General features: G+C 44.9%; 1 protein-coding gene across 1 annotated transcript in view; it reads left to right on the top strand.

Annotated features, from left to right (window-relative positions):
- Window positions 1-500: 500 nt before the first annotated feature.
- LOC109876613 (plasma membrane calcium-transporting ATPase 1-like) overlaps window positions 501-18,791 on the top strand; it is a gene marked incomplete at its 5' end in the record, with an annotated part of 32,820 nt that continues 14,529 nt past the window's right edge. Inside the window, 12 exons of the mRNA XM_031819090.1 lie at window positions 501-711; window positions 2,307-2,564; window positions 3,208-3,333; window positions 5,448-5,615; window positions 5,758-5,802; window positions 7,648-7,680; window positions 11,207-11,362; window positions 12,273-12,487; window positions 15,703-15,945; window positions 16,335-16,576; window positions 17,481-17,718; window positions 18,286-18,465. Of these exons, the coding sequence (XP_031674950.1) occupies window positions 501-711; window positions 2,307-2,564; window positions 3,208-3,333; window positions 5,448-5,615; window positions 5,758-5,802; window positions 7,648-7,680; window positions 11,207-11,362; window positions 12,273-12,487; window positions 15,703-15,945; window positions 16,335-16,576; window positions 17,481-17,718; window positions 18,286-18,465 (2,115 nt within the window). The remainder of the gene's footprint in view (window positions 712-2,306; window positions 2,565-3,207; window positions 3,334-5,447; window positions 5,616-5,757; window positions 5,803-7,647; window positions 7,681-11,206; window positions 11,363-12,272; window positions 12,488-15,702; window positions 15,946-16,334; window positions 16,577-17,480; window positions 17,719-18,285; window positions 18,466-18,791) is intronic.

Here is an 18,791-nt window from a genome sequence, read left to right as displayed (position 1 = left end):
TGCTGTGACTGTCTGAATGTCAAAAGGATCACTGCATCTCCAGTTATCAATCATTGACAGGGGAAAGTCACTTGTGTGATTTATCTTAATATCATGACTCCTCCATTTTTATTTTTATATCCTGGAATTCTACCCTTGAAAAATCTGAGACCGAGGCGTCGGTTGACTTGTTATTTTTCAGAAGTAGAACGTGTATTGTCGCCCGGTGGCATTGTTGCTTCAAGAGCCACAGAATACGGCTCTCTGACCATTTGGGTTGGTATTCACTGAATCTATTCCGTCTTTCTGATCCTGGACATTTTTCATTTAATTCATTCACCAAATTTCTACATGCACGGTTGTTGATGAGGTTAATGGGACATTGAATATTACCATTATTTTCCCCCAGACTTGTTGTCTGTGGGTATGGTAATGGTTGTCAAATATATATCTCAATGGTTAACTAAGAAAATGTAGAAACACATGTACTGTCTTAATTTAATCTAATTCCATCTATCGCTCTCTTTCCCCCAGGTTTAAGTGGGCAGCCCGCAGACATCGACAAAAGAAAAGAAGTGTTCGGGCAGAACTTAATACCTCCGAAAAAGCCCAAAACATTTCTTCAATTAGTTTGGGAAGCATTGCAAGATGTAACACTGATTATCCTGGAAGTGGCAGCCATAGTTTCATTAGGCCTTTCTTTCTATAGACCTCCAGATGCCGAAAGAGAACGTAAGCAACACCTCTATTTATGTCTTGTACTTGATGCCTAGGCAGTAGTGGAGTTAACTCTGTGGTTGTCTGACCATCCTGTGCTGGCTCAGATGTTTTCTTTTTAAATCGGAGCACTTTGGATCACCGTGATAGTTTGTTAACCACCTACAGTGACTTCAGAAAGTATTCACACCCTTAACTTTTTCCACATTTTGTTACAAGGTGGGATTAAAATGGATTTAATTATTTATTTATTTGTTAACGATCTGAACAAAATGTCCCAAACATAACGCTTTGTATTCAGGACATGAAGTTAATTTCTTTGCCACATTTTTTGCAGTTTTACTATAGTGCCTTATTGCAAACAGGATGCATGTTTTGGACTATTTTATTCTGTACAGGCTTCCTCCTTTTCACTCTGTCATTTAGGTTAGTATTGTGGAGTAACTACAATGTTGACCAATCCTCAGTTTTCTTCTATCACAGCCATTAAACTCTGTAACTGGTTTAAGTCTCCCGGGACTTTGGGCTCCCGAGTGGTGCAGCGGTCTAAGGCACTGCATCAGTGCAAGAGGCGTCACTGCAGTCCCTGGTTCGAATCTAGGCTGCATCACATCCGGCCGTGATTGGGAGTCCCATAGGGTGGAGCACAATTGGCCCAGCATTGTCCAGGTTTGGCCGGGGTAGGCCATCCTTGTAAATAAGAATTTGTTCTTGACTGACTTGCCTAGTTAAATAAAAATGAAGTCACCATTGGCCTCATGGTGAAAATCCTGAGCGATTTCCTTCCTCTCCGGAAACTGAGTTAGGAAGGGAAACTGAGTTATGAAGGACGCCTGTATCTTTGTAGTGACTGGGTGTATTGATACACCATCCAAAGTGTAATTAATAACTTCACCGTGCTCAAAGGGATATTCAATGTCTGCTTTTTATTTTATTTGTACCCATCTACCAATAGGTCTCCTTCTTTGAGAGGCATTGGAAAACCTCTTTGTGGTTGAATCTGTGTTTGAAATTCACTTCTTGCCTGAGGGATCTTACAATTATCTGTATGTGTGGGGTACAGAGATGAGGTAGTAATTCAAATATCATATTTAACACTATTGCACACACTGAGTCCATGCTACTTTTTATGTGACTTATTAAGCACATCTTTACTCCTGAACTTATTTAGGCTTTCCATAACAAGGGGTTGAATACTTATTGACTCAAGACAATTCAGATTTTCATTTTGAATTCATTCTAAAATCATATTTCCACTTCGATCTTATGGAGTATTGTGTTTAGGCCAGTGACACAATAAAACAATAAAATAAAAATATCTGTCTCCAACACAACCGAATGTGGATCAAGTCAAGGGGTGTGAATACTTTCTGAAGGCACTGCAGGTGTCCATTGTACTGCACTGTGTGCATTTTATTTGTATTTTTACTTAAATTCACTGCAGAGGGATAGTTTATTTAAAATAAAATCTGTGGACGGCAATTCCGTCTGGGCCTGGTTGTCACCCGTTTACTATTTAATTACCAGCATTTAATGATATGTGTTCAGATTTAGTCTGTTAGACACCTGGCAGTGTATCCCAGTAACTGTGTGCTTTGATCCTTATGCAGACTGTGGGAGCGCAGCTGGAGGGGTGGAGGATGATGGTGAGGCAGAGGCGGGCTGGATCGAAGGCGCCGCCATCCTGCTGTCGGTCGTCTGCGTGGTGCTGGTGACAGCGTTCAACGACTGGAGCAAAGAGAAGCAATTCCGCGGCTTGCAGAGCCGCATCGAACAAGAGCAGAAGTTTGCCGTTGTCCGCGGCGGCCAAGTCATCCAAATCCCTGTGGCTGAGATTGTGGTCGGCGACGTTGCACAAATAAAATACGGTAAGAGGGACCTCTTTCTGCGTCCCAAATGGCACCCTATTCCCTATATAAGTGCACTACTTTTGATCCGAGCCCCATGGGCCCTGGTCAAAAGTAGTCTACTATGGCCACCCGGGGCGTCACTAGAGACCAGGGTTCAATCCCCGGCTGTGTCACAACCGGCCGTGACTGGGAGTCCCTTAGGGCGGTGCACAATTGGCCCACCGTCCGTGTTAGGGGAGGGTTTGGCTGGAGGTGCTTGCTTTGGCCCATCGCACTCTAGCGACTCCTTGTGGCGGGGCGGGCGCCTGCAGGCTGACTTCGGTCGTCTGTTGAACAGCGTTTCATCCGACACATTGGTGCGGCTGGCTTCCGGGTTAAGTGGGCGGGTGTTAAGAAGCGTGGTTTGGCGGGTCATGTTTTGGAGGACGTACACTCGATCTTTGCCTCCCGAGCCTGTTGGGGAGTTGCTGCGATGAGACAAGATCGAAATTGGGGGGGAAAAATAATAAGTAGTCCACTACATAGGAAATAGGAAGACATTTAGGACCCAGTTATCTGTTATTGGCGAGGATGAATTTACCAGAGTGTGTAATGTATTCTGTTTTCAGCCACACGTCTTGTGAATTCATGAAGGAATATTTTGTCTGTTTGTGTCTCCCAGGTGATCTCCTGCCCTCGGATGGTATTCTTATTCAAGGAAATGATCTCAAAATCGATGAGAGCTCCCTCACAGGGGAGTCGGACCACGTCAAGAAAACGCTGGAAAGAGACCCCATGCTGTTGTCAGGTAGCTGTTATATTCTTGTTCTTCTGCCTTGGCTTGTTTTCTTATACTATGAAGTTCATGATGGTTGTAGATCAGTTTCCCGGCCTAGATTTGACCCCACCCCTAATAGTGGAATAAACCATTTTACAACTATGAAATATCATTCCAGGTACCCCACCCCTAATAGTGGAATAAACCATTTTTGCAACTGGAATAGAAGGCCAGGTACCCCACCCCTAATTGTGGAATAAATCATTTTTGCAGCTGGAATAGAAGGCCAGGTACCCCACCCCCAATAGTGGAATAAGCCATTTTTGCAAATGGAATAGAAGGCCAGGCTCTTGATAGATGTTCTGACTTTGTCATGGAATGGGGTATGCAGGCAGTATCCAGCAATATTCTGAGCTTGAGTCCAGAAGTACCGTCAGGGAATTCTGCGTTTTCCATAAAGATAAAACTCATAAGAAATATCTTGCTGTGTTTTGTAAAGGCAGATCTGAAATGCTGCTTATTGTAATCTCTGCTCTGCATCAGACTGGTGTGCTTCAGTTGCACTTCTCCACTTTGATTCTCCACTTTGATGAGAATGAATCCACCAATGTCAATCAGCAGACAGTGCTCTGACTGATGTGTAGCTACTTTTCTTGGTCTAGCCTACGTTTCTCAGGTAAAATGACTCAAAGAAAAACATTAGGAAATGTAGCTGGCTGATTATGATTAAATATTAGACATATGACGGCCATGTATTGTTTTTGCAAAAATAAATAATATCATAATTGTCAACTAATTTACTTATGTGGGTGCTAGTCAAATAGCGTTGCACTTCTGTTATCATCTGATGAAAATGAAGCGATTTTTCTGCCGAATGTGTTGCACTAATGTATTTTCTGACTATTGAAGCAAAACAACACTGACTTTCAATATAAAACGCAGGTGAAATGGTTTAAAACCCATATTTTGTTGGTCTGTTTGAAAATGCATATTTCTGAACTCCAATAAGGACCCCTGATTGTGGACTTGATGGTGTAGGTCCAGGACTACTTGAGCACTGTGAAATATATCTCTACCTAGCTACCTACCTCTAAACCCTGTTTTATTTTGCCGTCCGAGGGTATTGCTCATCTTGTCCCTAATCCCATTTTATGAAGGCACGTTGATCCTTTAATAAAAGGGCTTTTTATGGTCAGATCCCCAAGGAGGGGATTTTAAAAGTGCTTGTTTGCCTCTCCCAGCCCCCTTTGGTCTCACCTCCAAGAGAGCCTGTAGTCTGTATCATCATCCCACCCAGTTCAGACCAGCCCCTGCCTAATTAATTAACACAGGCATGGGGAGCTCTTAATGCACTTCTCTCTCTGTCTCAGTTGTGGGCGTTAAACTCTGGAGAAAGCTACTGTTGTGTTGTGGGACTCATGTTTCCATTAATTCACTGAGGCTCACAATTGGCTTTTGATTAAAGACTGGGAGTGTGCGAATGTGTTTGTGTGCTATCATCCAAGACGAGTATTTGAGGCTCGACTCTGCTTTTGAAATGTCATTCCAAAATGTGATACACTTTATTACATTTTGTATGCTCTCCATATTTAGCTGTAAATATAGGTCTACAGTTTTTCCGCTCAGATTTACTCACAATGACTACAGGCTCCCGAATCCAGACCCAGGACTGGAAACATCCAAAATATTCCTTACTATCAGTAGCAATTTATAGCAGATACATAATGCCGGGAGCAACAGAGCTAGGCAGGGCACACTGCACTGTCCATGTAATTGTAAGGGGGAATGTTGGTGCCTGTAGCATTAGCTGAGTAATAGTCAGGAGAACACCTAGCATTTACACTGTAGCATTAGCTAGGCGCCTGCCTTTTTGGCCCTACCTCTCCTCTCTATCTGCAGGCAGGTTCAAACATCATGCTTATCTGTATCCCCCAGGTTTACTCACTTTACCACAGGAATCAGCATCTAGGACTACAAACATCCACATTCCTCTCTCTCCATAGAACTGTACTGTAATGGAAAATGTTAGCATAGTCCTAGTCTACATGGCTTTAGTTAAGTAATAGTAAGGAAAAGCCCTAGCAGAGGCCTTATACAGTGTAAGCATCAGTTGTATGATGCCCCCCTCTGTTTACCCTCTGCAGGCACTCACGTCATGGAGGGCTCCGGCAAAATGCTGGTCACAGCCGTGGGGGAGAACTCTCAAACTGGAATAATCTTCGCTTTACTGGGCGCCTCGGAGGAAGACGACGATGATGAGGAGGAGAAGGAGGCTAAGAAGAAGGAGAGGAAGGAGAAGAAAGAGAAGAAAAGTACGTTGACATTTCAGAGCACGACGGAATAAATTCATGATTCAGTTTTCTCTACCCTTGCTTTTTTATCATTTTATTATGCCTTTGCCAGTCACAGAGAACGAAGTTTTCCTCTCAACAGTCTTTTGTTGAATTTCTATAGATGCAGTTGATGTGCAGAGAAGTGTGAGAAAGCAGAGTCAGACAGGTAGAGAATCAGTGGCCTCTGTCTGGGCTGTACACGGCAGCACCACTAATCACTTACTCACACAGCAGAGCAGAAGGCACTGAGCTGACAGAGGAGAGAGGTTTGAACTAGAGCTAAGCTGAGCACAGGTCAGGTCTCAGCTGTGGTGGGACTTATTTTGGGAGAGCTGCTGCTTCAATGGGAATAGTTGGCAAGGCTTTACTTTAGCACTTGTTGCCGTGTTCAATGCTGCTGTGCCTGTGCAGTCGACAGACTTGTATTGAGTGCTTTCAGCTCACGATGGGATATATGCTGTTAGTGTTTGTTCTACATATAGCCAAGTGCCTTCTGCCATTCTTTGTTCAGCAATTGTAGTTCTATTCAATCAAGGCCGTGTGTGTGTATACACTACATGACCAAAAGTATGTGGGCACCTGCTGGTCGAACATCTCATTCCAAAATCATGGGCATTAATATGGAGTTGGTCCCCCACTTTGCTGCCATAACAGGCTCCACTCTTCTGGGAAGGCATTCCATTAGATGGTGGAATCAAAAGGTGTTTGATGGGGGTTGAGGTCAGGGATCTGTGCAAGCCAGTCTTGTTCTTCAATACAGATCTCAACGAACCATTTTCTGTATGGACCTCGCTTTGTGCATGGGGGCATTGTCCTGCTGAAGCATGAAAGTGCCTTCCCCAAACTGTTGCTACAAAGTTGGGAACAGAATTGTCTAGAATGTCATTGTATGCTGTAGCGTTAAGATTTTCCTTCACAGGCACTAAGGGACCTAGCCCAAACTATGAAAAACAGCCCCAGACCATTATTCCACCATACTTTACAGTTGGTACGATGCATTGGAGCAGGTGGTGTTCTTCTAGAATCCACCAAACCCAGATTCATCTGTCGGACTACCAGATGATGAAGTGTGACTCGTCACTCCAGAGAATGTGTTTCCACTGCTCCGGAGTCCAATGGCAGTGAAAGCTTTACACCACTCCAGCTGACGCTTGGCATTACGCATGGTGAACTTAGGCTTGTGTGAGGCTGCACGGCCATGGAAACCAGTTATTGTGTTGACGTTGCTTTCAGAGGCAGTTTGGAACTTGGTAGTGCGAGTTGCAACCGAGGACAGATGATTTTTACTCGCTTCAGCACTCAGCGGTCCCGTTCTGTGAGCTTGTGTGGCCTAGCCTTTGTTGCTCCTAGACGTTTCCACTTCACAATAACAGCACTTACAGTTAACCGGGGCAGCTCGAGCAGGGTAGAAATTTGAACTGACTTGTTGGAAAGGTGGCGTCCTATGACGGTGCCACGTTGAAAGTCACTGAGCTCTTCAGTAAGGCCATTCCACTGCCAATGTTTGTCTATGTATGGAGATTGAATGGCGGTGTGCTGGATTTTATACACCTGCCAGCAGCGGGTGTGGCTGAAATATCCAAATCCATTTATTTGAAGGGGTTTCCACATACACACAAGTATGTGTGCATAAGTTTCAGGGTTTTGAAACAATTTAATATACTTTAGTAGGATGTGGATACATTTTCAGGCTTTCGGTGTGTTTGTTTATGATGAAAGTGGCTGGCTTTAGTTCTATTGTGTGTGTGGACTTGTTTGGTATGAGGCGAAGGTGTAAGAATGGCCTATTGGCTGGAGGAGCTGATTTAGAATGTGCGTGTCATAATGCAATCCCAGCATTCATCTGTTTGGCTTCTCATAAAAATTATTGGCATCTCTCACGGTATCAAATCAAAATGGGAGATTTACATAATTGGAAGTATATTAAATTGGTCAGAATTGCAGCCGTTTGCAAGTTGCTCCCCAATAAGTGACTGACTCTATTCTTCTGGATTTTACTTTCCATCCACAGAGCAAGATGGAGCAGCCGAAAACCGCAAGAAAGGTGAGTGTAACAGGCCGGAGTGCGTTTTCATTTCCTTTTGACTTGGTTGCACGCTGCTACAGTACCTTGATCTGTTTTGCTCTACATTATTGCCTTCTCAGCCCATTTAACAGTATTGGATTTTAGTTCAACCTTGATCTGTCGCTTAGCCTGGTGTCAGTAGAAGTAGCTTAATCTGTATCGGGTCAGGTTGTTTCCCCATGCTACTCTGTGGCCTTGTGGGTCAGAGTGTGCGTGCCTGTGACTGGTCCATTCATTGTCTAGTCTGGGCCAGTATGTTACCTTCTCTCTCTCGCCCTCTCTCCCTTGCCTCGCCAAGAATTTAGCGGCAGGTGCTGTTGAATTCAGCTATGGCGATTTAGCGAGGAGATTACAGCCCTGTAACAATCTTTGGGAAGAGCATCTTCTTTTTGGCCTTCTCGCTCCCTGTTTCTCTCTCTTATTGATTGAGGACGTAGCTGTCCAATCTGAACCCTTCATTCTATAGTACTCATAGACCTTGTCAGCTGTTCAGCGTCATGCTATTGTATGACCGTGAGACCCAGCTCTCTAAAGTCCATTGAGTCAGCCAGTGTCTACAGAGCGGCAGCTGTGCTGTTAGCTAGCGGAGCCTGTTCATTGAGGTCCTGGCGCTGCTCCTTTGTGCACAGATTCTCTCTTTGCCAGGAGTGAGCAGAATAATCCTTCAGTCTGGGATTACAGGCTGTGTAAATGCAGAACACACCACCTGGGAATATTGTGGCACCCATCCTGCAGATGCTGGCTGTGTGGCTCCTGGCATCAGCAAGGGAGGAGCCTGGGGATAGAATCGATTGGTGATATGTAATGACTATTCAGTCAGTCCAGGGCTGGGAGAGAGACAGACGGTATATTTATTTTTTATTTCACCTTTATTTAACCAGGTAGGCTAGTTGAGAACAAGTTCTCATTTGCAACTGCGACCTGGCCAAGATAAAGCATAGCAGTGTGAACAGACAACAGAGTTACACATGGACAAAAAAATTAACAAGTCAATAACACCGTAGAAAAAAAAAGAGAGTCTATATACATTGTGTGCAAAAGGCATGAGGAGGTAGGCGAATGATTACAATTTTGCAGATTAACACTGGAGTGATAAATGATCAGATGGTCATGTACAGGTAGAGATATTGGTGTGCAAAAGAGCAGAAAAGTAAATAAATAAAAACAGTATGGGGATGAGGTAGGTAAAAATGGGTGGGCTATTTACCGATAGACTATGTACAGATGCAGCGATCGGTTAGCTGCTCAGATAGCAGATGCAGATGTTTGAAGTTGGTGAGGGAGATAAAAGTCTCCAACTTCAGCGATTTTTGCAATTCGTTCCAGTCACAGGCAGCAGAGAACTGGAACGAAAGGCGGCCAAATGAGGTGTTGGCTTTAGGGATGATCAGTGAGATACACCTGCTGGAGCGCGTGCTACGGATGGGTGTTGCCATCGTGACCAGTGAACTGAGATAAGGTGGAGCTTTACCTAGCATGGACTTGTAGATGACCTGGAGCCAGTGGGCCTGGCGACGAATATGTAGCGAGGGCCAGCCGACTAGAGCATACAAGTCACAGTGGTGGGTGGTATAAGGTGCTTTAGTGACAAAACGGATGGCACTGTGATAAACTGCATCCAGTTTGCTGAGTTGAGTGTTGGAAGCAATTTTGTAGATGACATCGCCGAAGTCGAGGATCGGTAGGATAGTCAGTTTTACTAGGGTAAGTTTGGCAGCGTGAGTGAAGGAGGCTTTGTTGTGGAATAGACAGCCGACTCTTGATTTGATTTTCGATTGGAGATGTTTGATATGAGTCTGGAAGGAGAGTTTACAGTCTAGCCAGACACCTATATAATGACTGTTCAGTCAGTCCAGGGCTGGGAGAGAGACAGACGGTATATAATGACTGTTCAGTCAGTCCAGTCCAGGGCTGGGAGAGAGACAGACGGTATATAATGACTGTTCAGTCAGTCCAGTCCAGGGCTGGGAGAGAGACAGACGGTATATAATGACTGTTCAGTCAGTCCAGGGCTGGGAGAGAGACAGACGGTATATAATGACTGATCAGTCAGTCCAGTCCAGGGCTGGGAGAGAGACAGACGGTATATAATGACTGTTCAGTCAGTCCAGTCCAGGGCTGGGAGAGAGACAGACTGTATATAATGACTGTTCAGTCAGTCCAGGGCTGGGAGAGAGACAGATGGTATATAATGACTGATCAGTCAGTCCAGTCCAGGGCTGGGAGAGAGACAGACGGTATATAATGACTGTTCAGTCAGTCCAGGGCTGGGAGAGAGACAGACTGTATATAATGACTGTTCAGTCAGTCCAGGGCTGGGAGAGAGACAGACTGTAATAAATGACTGTTCAGTCAGTCCAGGGCTGGGAGAGAGACAGACGGTATATAATGACTGTTCAGTCAGTCCAGGGCTGGGAGAGAGACAGACGGTATATAATGACTGTTCAGTCAGTCCAGGGCTGGGAGAGAGACAGACTGTATATAATCACTGTTCAGAGAGACAGTGGTAAAGCCGACACAGGTATCCTTCCCTGCAGTGCTAGCCCTGGCAGGGCTAGAGATAATGATTTTATCATTTCGAGAGTTGGGTAAGAGATCAGCCCTGCTGGCCTGCCTAGCCCGCCTGTCCACCGTCAGACCAGGGGCTCAGCGTCTTCTATGTTACTTGGACAGATGAGTCAAGGTGTCTGCTGACGTTTTCAAACCCGGGAGGGAAGGGGGCTTTAGAGGAATTGAAATGGTGTCTGTCTTGCCACTGTCCCAGCGGATTCCACAGATCCCAGGGCTGCTGCTCTCTGAGTGGGAATATGGTAATTAGATTCCTAACAAATTACGTTTTGGACCGGACTCAAAATTGCGATGACTTTTACCCCAAGTTCCCTTCCAAAAGCACTCCTCTGTGAATCAAAGCCAAAGCCTAAAGAAAAGGTTTGCAAAAAATATGGCACCCTGTTAAGTCTCTTTGAAAATGACTCCTTATTGAATCACACAAAAGGACTGGAGAGATGGAACTACTAGTCATTGATTTTCCAACTTGCTTATCTCAACCCCGCACCCCTCAACTTCTATGTCCAAAGTTTGTTTGCTTTAACAGTTGTGCAGTGACTTGCTTTTTTAAATGAACATACAAGAATGAACAGTAATCAGGTTATGGTCAGTAGGCATGAAGTAAGAAATGTTTTGAAATAGAAAAATTACAATGGGCCATTTGATTGTAAATTGTACCTGTAAATCCTGTTTCAAAATCTTAGTTTGCGCTTGTTGCCTGCTGAACATGAGCCAGGTAGGCAGAAAGGCAAGGCTACTAGTGCTGGTTTTCCTTCCTAACTGCTAGTTCATTCAACAGCTAATTGGTTGGCAAAACAGTCCGGTTGATTAGAACTAAAACATGAAAACTAGGGGCGTTCTCACACTTGAGGGCTGGTAATTGAAACTGCAGTAGGAGTACCTCCTCTGAATCAGTCCAACCTTTAAGTCAACGTCTCCTCTCTTCTCTCCCCCTCAGCTAAAGCCGCGGACGGAGCCGCCATGGAGATGCAGCCGCTCAACAGCGACGAAGTCGACATCGACGAGAAGAGGAAATCCAACTTGAAGGAGAAGAAGGAGAAGTCCGTTCTCCAGGGGAAGCTAACCAAATTAGCAGTACAAATTGGCAAAGCCGGTCAGTGAACTTCTCTTTTCTCTCTCTCTCTCTCGCTGTCTCGCTCTCTCTCTCGCTGTCTCGCTCTCTCTCTCGCTGTCTCGCCGTCTCTCTCGCTCTCTCTCTCTCTCGCTGTCTCTCTCTCGCTCTCTCGCTGTCTCGCGCTAGCTCGCTCTCTCTCTCTCGCTCTCTCTCTCGCGGTCTCGCTCTCGGTCTCTCTCTCTCTCGCTCGCTGTCTCTCTCTCTCGCTCGCTGTCTCTCTCTCTCTCGCTCGCTGTCTCTCTCTCGCTCGCTGTCTCTCTCTCGCTCGCCGTCTCTCTCTCGCTCGCCATCGCTCGCACTCTCTCGCCCTCGCACTCTCTCGCCGTCGCGCTCTCTCTCTCGCCGTCGCGCTCTCTCTCTCGCCGTCGCGCTCTCTCTCTCGCCGTCGCGCTCTCTCTCTCGCCGTCGCGCTCTCTCTCTCGCCGTCGCGCTCTCTCTCGCCGTCGCGCTCTCTCTCTCTCGCCGTCGCGCTCTCTCTCTCTCGCCCTTGCTCGCTCCCCCCCGCTCTATCCCCTCTCCCCCGTTGCTCGCTCTCTCTCTCTCTCTCTCTCCCCCTCCCCCTGCTCTTTTGCGGTTTCGCTCTCTCTCCCCCCTTTCTCTTGCGGTCGCGCTCTCTGAGGTTCTGGTCGGTACTCTGTAGTCTAGTAGGAAGACCTGGGGTGTATTCATTACCACTTGCATCGGAAACTGTTTAAGAACCAAACGGAAACTAACAGAACAACTTGAAGGGATGTACCTTAATTTGTCCAATAGAAACTTTAGTTTTGGTTGCAAAACATTTTCCGTTGACAGTAAACGTTTTGGCAACAGAATGGGCGTAAAGATAACATTCCTGTTGATTTATATTGTGGATGAAGAGTGATGAGTCTCACTACTGTGTTCTCTCTAGGCCTGGTGATGTCTGCCATCACGGTCATCATCCTGGTGGTGTTGTTTGTGGTGGACACCTTCTGGGTGCAGGGCCTGCCCTGGCACAAGGACTGCACACCCATCTACATCCAGTTCTTCGTCAAGTTCTTCATCATCGGCGTCACTGTGCTGGTGGTGGCCGTCCCCGAGGGCCTTCCCCTGGCCGTCACCATCTCCCTGGCCTACTCCGTCAAAGTAGGTTCCCCTTCCGCCTCGGGGTCTGCGGAAAAAGCACTATACCAGACAATAAGCCATTTTATTGGTTGTAGGTGTCTGAATATGGAGTGTCTGTCAGGGCTGTGAATATATGGAGGAAATATAAAGATTAGTTGGCTACTCACTAGCACGTAGGTTTGTGCTTGAGAGATTGTTTATGAGACCTGTGTTGGGTTTCTATAATGCCTGTTGTAAGAAGTTAGTCATTATTAGTGGATGTGCATTATGCATGGTTCTTTATTTTATGTAGGTAGTATTATGTATGTATGTATGATGTATGTATGTATGTATGTATGTATGTATGTATTGTATGTATGTATGTAGTATGTATGTATGTATGTATGTATGTATGTATTAGTTGTATGTATGTATGTATGTATGTATGTATGTATGTATGATATGTATGTATGTATTGTATGTATGTATGGTTGTATGTATGTATGTATGTATGTATGTATGTATGTATGTATGTATGTATGTATGTATGTATGTATGTATGTATGTATGTATGTATGTATGTATGTAGTATGTATGTATGTATGTATGTATGTATGTATGTATGTATGTATGTATGTATGTATGTATGTATGTATGTATGTATGTATGTATGTATGTATGTATGTATGTATGTAGTATGTATGTATGTATGTATGTATGTATGTATGTATGTATGTATGTATGTATGTATGTATGTATGTATGTATGTATGTATGTATGTATGTATGTATGTAGTATGTATGTATGTATGTATGTATGTATGTATGTATGTATGTATGTATGTATGTATGTATGTATGTATGTATGTATGTATGTATGTATGTATGTATGTATGTATGTATGTATGTATGTAGTATGTATGTATGTATGTATGTATGTATGTATGTATGTATGTATGTATGTATGTATGTATGTATGTATGTATGTATGTATGTATGTATGTATGTATGTATGTATGTATGTATGTATGTATGTATGTATGTATGTATGTATGTATTGATGTATGTATGTATGTATGTATGGTATGTATGATGTATGTATGTATGTATGTATGTATTATGGAGGTATGTATGTATGTATGTATATGTATGTATGTATGTATGTATGTATGTATGTATGTATGTATGTATGTATGTATGTAGTATGTATGTATGTATGTAGTATGTATGTATGTATGTATGTATGTATGTATGTATTAGTATGTATGTATGTATAAAAGAACCATGCATAATCCACATCCACATATATATATATATTTTTTTACCTTTATTTAACTAGGCAAGACAGTTAAAGAACATATTCTTTTTTACAATGACGGACTTGTTCAGGGGCAGAACGACAGATTGTACCATGTCAGCTCAGGGATTCGATCTTGCAACCCTATCCTTCTGGTTACATTTGTTACAAAATGGCAATTTCATAGACTTGAAAGCCATGATTATTGCAAAAAAATCAAGGTTAACTATTTGTATTAAATAATTAGTTGGTCCCCCCTTTGCTGCTATAACAGCTTCCACTCTTCTGGGAAGGCATTCCACTAGATTTTGGAACATTTCTGCGTGGACTTGCTTCCGTTCAGCCACAAGCGTTAGTGAGGTCTGGCACTGATGTTGGGTGATTAGATCTGTCTCCCAGTTGGCATTCCAATTCATCCCAAATGTGTTCGATCAGTGCTTTGTGCAGGCCAGTTAAGTTCTTCCACACCGATCTCAACAAACCATTTCTGTATGGACCCCGCTTTGCATGGGGTTGTTGTAATGCTGAAACCGGAAAGGGCCTTCCCCAAACTGTTGGAAGCACAGAATCATATCGAATGTCATTGTATGCTGTCACATTAAGATTTCCCTTCACTGGAACTAAGTGGCCTAGCCCGAACCATGAAAAACAGCCCCAGAACATTATTCTTCCTCCACCAAACTTTACAGTTGGCACTATGTATTCGGGCAGGTAGCGTTCTCCTGGCATTCACCAAACCCAGATTAATCCGTCGGACTGCTAGATGGTGAAGCGTGATTCATCACTCCAGAGAACGCATTTACACTGCTCCGGAGTCCAATGGCGGCAAGCTTTACACCACTCCAGCCAACGCTTGGCATTGGGCATGGTGATCTTAGGCATGTGTGCGGCTGCTCAGCCATGGAAACCCATTTCATGGAGCTCCCGACTAACCGTTCTTGTGCTGACGTTGCTTCCAGAGGTAGTTTGGAACTTGGTAGTGAGTGTTGCAACCGAGGACAGATGCTTTTTACGCTTCAGCACTCGGCGCTCCCGTTCTGTGAGCATATGTGGCCTACCACTTCGTGGCTGAGCCGTTGTTTCTCCTAGATGTTTCCACTTCACAATAACAGCACTTACAGTTGACCGGGGCAGCACTAGCAGGGCAGAAATTTGATGAACTGAAAGGTGGCATCCTATGACGGTGCCACGTTGAAAGTCAATGAGCTCTTCAGTAAGACCATTCTACTGTCAATGTTTGTCTATGGAGATTGCATGGCTGTGTGCTCGATTTTATACACCTGTCAGCAACATTTGTGGCTGAAATAGCAGAATACACAAATTTGAAGGTGTATTAACATACCTTTTATTTATTTATATATATATATAGTGTATATCATGACTCACCCATAAGTTTGAAAACATATCGCCCAGCCATTGTGGCTGTGCAAGGTTACAATTCATCAGTTAACTTCCTTGTGTAGCTTTTTACCGCGAGCAGTGTGAACAGACCCACACTGCCAATGAGCTTAACCTGTTAACTCAAGCTTCATTCGCTTACATAGTAGGTTAGCCCTCATTCAGTTAGCCCTTCACTTAGCTAAGACTGTAGCTTTAAGAGGCTAGCCTTCCATGATACATTAAAGCCAGTTGGCTGTGTCATGATCCTTCTAACTGGAGTTGTTGGGCCAACAGGTTGATTACTAATATCAGTAGTAGACCCTAGCCCAGTATCTAAGGCATTATCCAGCCCACTCACACCACTGTAGACTTAGAAGCTACAGCAGCTTTTGATGCAGAGAGGAGAGGATGCCACTGCAGTACTGTTGAATGAAAAAGCTTAGTTAAACCGTCCCTTTCTATTTTTAGGCTTTTGACCCCCTTCAGCAGCTCATATTTACCTTCTGCAGCTCATATTTAATTCAATGACCTTTTTCATGATGTCTCCCCCTCTCCCTCCCCCCTGTTTTTCTTCCTAACAGAAAATGATGAAAGACAACAACCTGGTGCGTCACCTGGACGCCTGTGAGACCATGGGCAACGCTACGGCCATCTGCTCGGACAAGACGGGCACGCTGACCATGAACCGCATGACGGTGGTGCAGGCCTACGTGGCCGACAAGCACTACCGCAACGTGCCTGAGCCACAGCTCATCCCCGCCGCCATCATGGACATCCTTGTCCTGGGCATCAGCGTCAACAGCGCCTACACCACCAACATTATGGTGAGGGAGGTTGCCTCGAGAAATGGTGTACTGCACAGGCGGGTGTGTGTGTGTGTGCTATCAATGTGCAGTCACTGATGGGTTTAGAATAGATGTAGTTGATGATTAAATGTGGGGTAGGAGTTTTGCTTGTAAATGTCATGTCAGTAACAAATCACTAGTATGAGATGACTGAATGTGCTGTTAATAGTCTCCAACATGACCTGGGTCCTAATCATTAGGCCATGCCGTAGCAAAAGATTTTCCAGCGGGAGACCAGCTTTTTTTCTTGTTGGGCAAGTACAGACGGTACCTCCTCATTGCACTCCGTTTGGTACCGGTTTCTTCTGTTTTGTGCCAACTGAACACGACCCTTACGTGATACTTGGTGTGTCTCTCTCTGTAACCAGTCTCCGGAGAAGGAAGGTGGTCTGCCGCGCCAGGTGGGCAACAAAACCGAATGTGCCTTGCTGGGCTTCGCTAATGACCTGAAGCGTGACTACCAGGCCATCCGCAACGAGATCCCTGAGGAGAAGCTCTACAAGGTCTACACCTTCAACTCCTGCAGGAAGTCCATGAGCACCGTGCTGAAGAACGCCGACGGGAGCTTCCGCATGTTCAGCAAGGGAGCCTCGGAGATCCTCCTTAAGAAGTAGGTTTGGGTTTCAAGCTAAATCAAGCTGCTCTCAGTATTCGGTGTGGGGTGAATCTTAACTAGTCAGACATTGATATCAATGGTAAACTAAGTGTAAATTGGTGTATGTCTAAGTCCCTGTATGGATTATATGGTTCTGTGGGGCTCAGTTGAAAAGAGCGTTGTGCTAGCAATGCCAAGGTTGTTGGATCACACACATACTAAAATGTATGCATTCAGTAAGTTAGCAGACCCGGTAGTCCAAACTAAGTGGCATATATACCCAATGATATTCTATACCGGGGCGGCAGGGTAGCCTAGTGGTTAGAGCGTTGGACTAGTAACCGGAAGGTTGCAAGTTCAAACCCCCGAGCTGACAAGGTACAAATCTGTCGTTCTGCCCCTGAACAGGCAGTTTACCCACTGTTCCTAGGCTGTCATTGTAAATAAGAATTTGTTCTTAACTGACTTGCCTGGTTAAATAAAGGTAAAAAAATAAAAATAAAATACAGATAGTTTACAGGTTATCACCTCATACAAACATGGAACACCTTTGGTAGAGCACTAAGCACCTCTCATTCAAAGAGCTTAACATGGGTTCTAGGTGGCCAGGCAGGCTTGCAAAGGAATTGTTTTCGGCTTAGGCGCTAAGTAGTTCAAGTGCATCCCACCAAGCCCCTTAACATAGCTTCTTAAAAACAGGACCGGAGAAATGAGTCTAAGCCTCCCAAATGGCTCTAAACATGCCTCCTTTTTACCCACCTATAGGGTCTGGTCAAATGTAATGCACTATGTAGAGATTAGGGTGCCGTTTGGGACGAAGTCAGAGAAACAGGCTTCCTGCTGTGTGTTATCACATCGCTGGGTCTAACCCATCACACCCGTCCGTTGCTCCCTCTCTCTCTCTTTCCCCCACCACCAGGTGTTCTAAGCTCCTGACGGCGAGCGGCGAGACCAAGGTGTTTCGTCCCCGGGACAGAGAGGACATGGTGAAGAAGGTGATTGAGCCCATGGCCTCAGAGGGCCTGCGCACCATCTGCCTGGCCTACCGCGACTTCCCTGTCTCGGAGGGCGAGCCTGACTGGGACCAGGAGAACGACATCCTCACCAGCCTGACCTGTGTATGTGTGGTGGGCATCGAGGACCCAGTCAGACCCGAGGTCAGTTTATGGACCACAGTCAAACAAAACAAGCAGACTGACATTCGCAAAGATACAGTGGAATAATCTGATATACTTTACCTACCACACACCCGACATGGCTTCTAGGGCATGAGGCTAGTGAAAAGGAAGCAAGCCTCTGCACACAGTTGTATGCAAATATCAGCGTTATTGTGTTATTGACATTTCCATTGACCCCGAAGTGTGTTCCTATCAGTATAGATATGTGGCATTCAGAGAGGCTACTGACTAGGAACAACTCTGGGTCCTAGTTAATGGTTAATCTCTGTCAGCCTCACACATGGTCTATCAACAGCTCCTGTTATGGTGAAAGTTAAAGACCCATTGCAACCAAATGGTGTATTGAGGATGACTTGTTCCCTATGGAACAGAAGTGGTTTGCTCGTACAGTGACCTTGCCCTAGACCTGAAGACTTGTGTACACTCCCTGAGCTGAGCCTAGGGTTGAGCTCTGCAAGCTAGGACAGTCCTGCAGCTGTCGGGAAACCCGGATTTCGCAGCCAGTCAGTCACATTAACATCTCTCTCTCTCTCTCCGCCCCTCCAGGTCCCGGACGCAATCAAGAAATGTCAGCGTGCCGGGATCACGGTACGCATGGTAACCGGGGACAACATCAACACGGCCCGCGCCATCGCCACCAAGTGTGGCATCCTGCAGCCCGGAGATGAGTTCCTGTGCATGGAAGGCAAGGAGTTCAACCGACGGATCCGCAACGAGAAGGGAGAGGTGGGTTAAATATATTGTTGTGGCTTTACACCAAAACACAATCAACTAGGTCGTGTTCATTATCACCAAATAAGAAACTTATTTTCATTTCCCATTGCAAAACGTTTGAGACCTTTTTCCATTGTGTGACCTAATGAACACGACCCTGTTTGACATTGTACTTCAGTGTTAATTAACCTAGTAGGGTTAGTTGGCCCTGATGGACTAATGTAACGAGCTAACAACATGGTTGTGTTAAGGGAATTTTTATCTATAATGAATAATTATGTATACATTTCAATCAGGATGAATTAAAAGACTTATGTTACTGTACATGTATGAATTTT

This window comes from Oncorhynchus kisutch, unplaced genomic scaffold, assembly GCF_002021735.2.
Source record: "Oncorhynchus kisutch isolate 150728-3 unplaced genomic scaffold, Okis_V2 scaffold1829, whole genome shotgun sequence".
NCBI classification, from domain to species: domain Eukaryota; kingdom Metazoa; phylum Chordata; class Actinopteri; order Salmoniformes; family Salmonidae; genus Oncorhynchus; species Oncorhynchus kisutch.
Note: the sequence above shows the minus strand (reverse complement) of the source record. Positions and strands in the feature narration are given on the sequence as shown.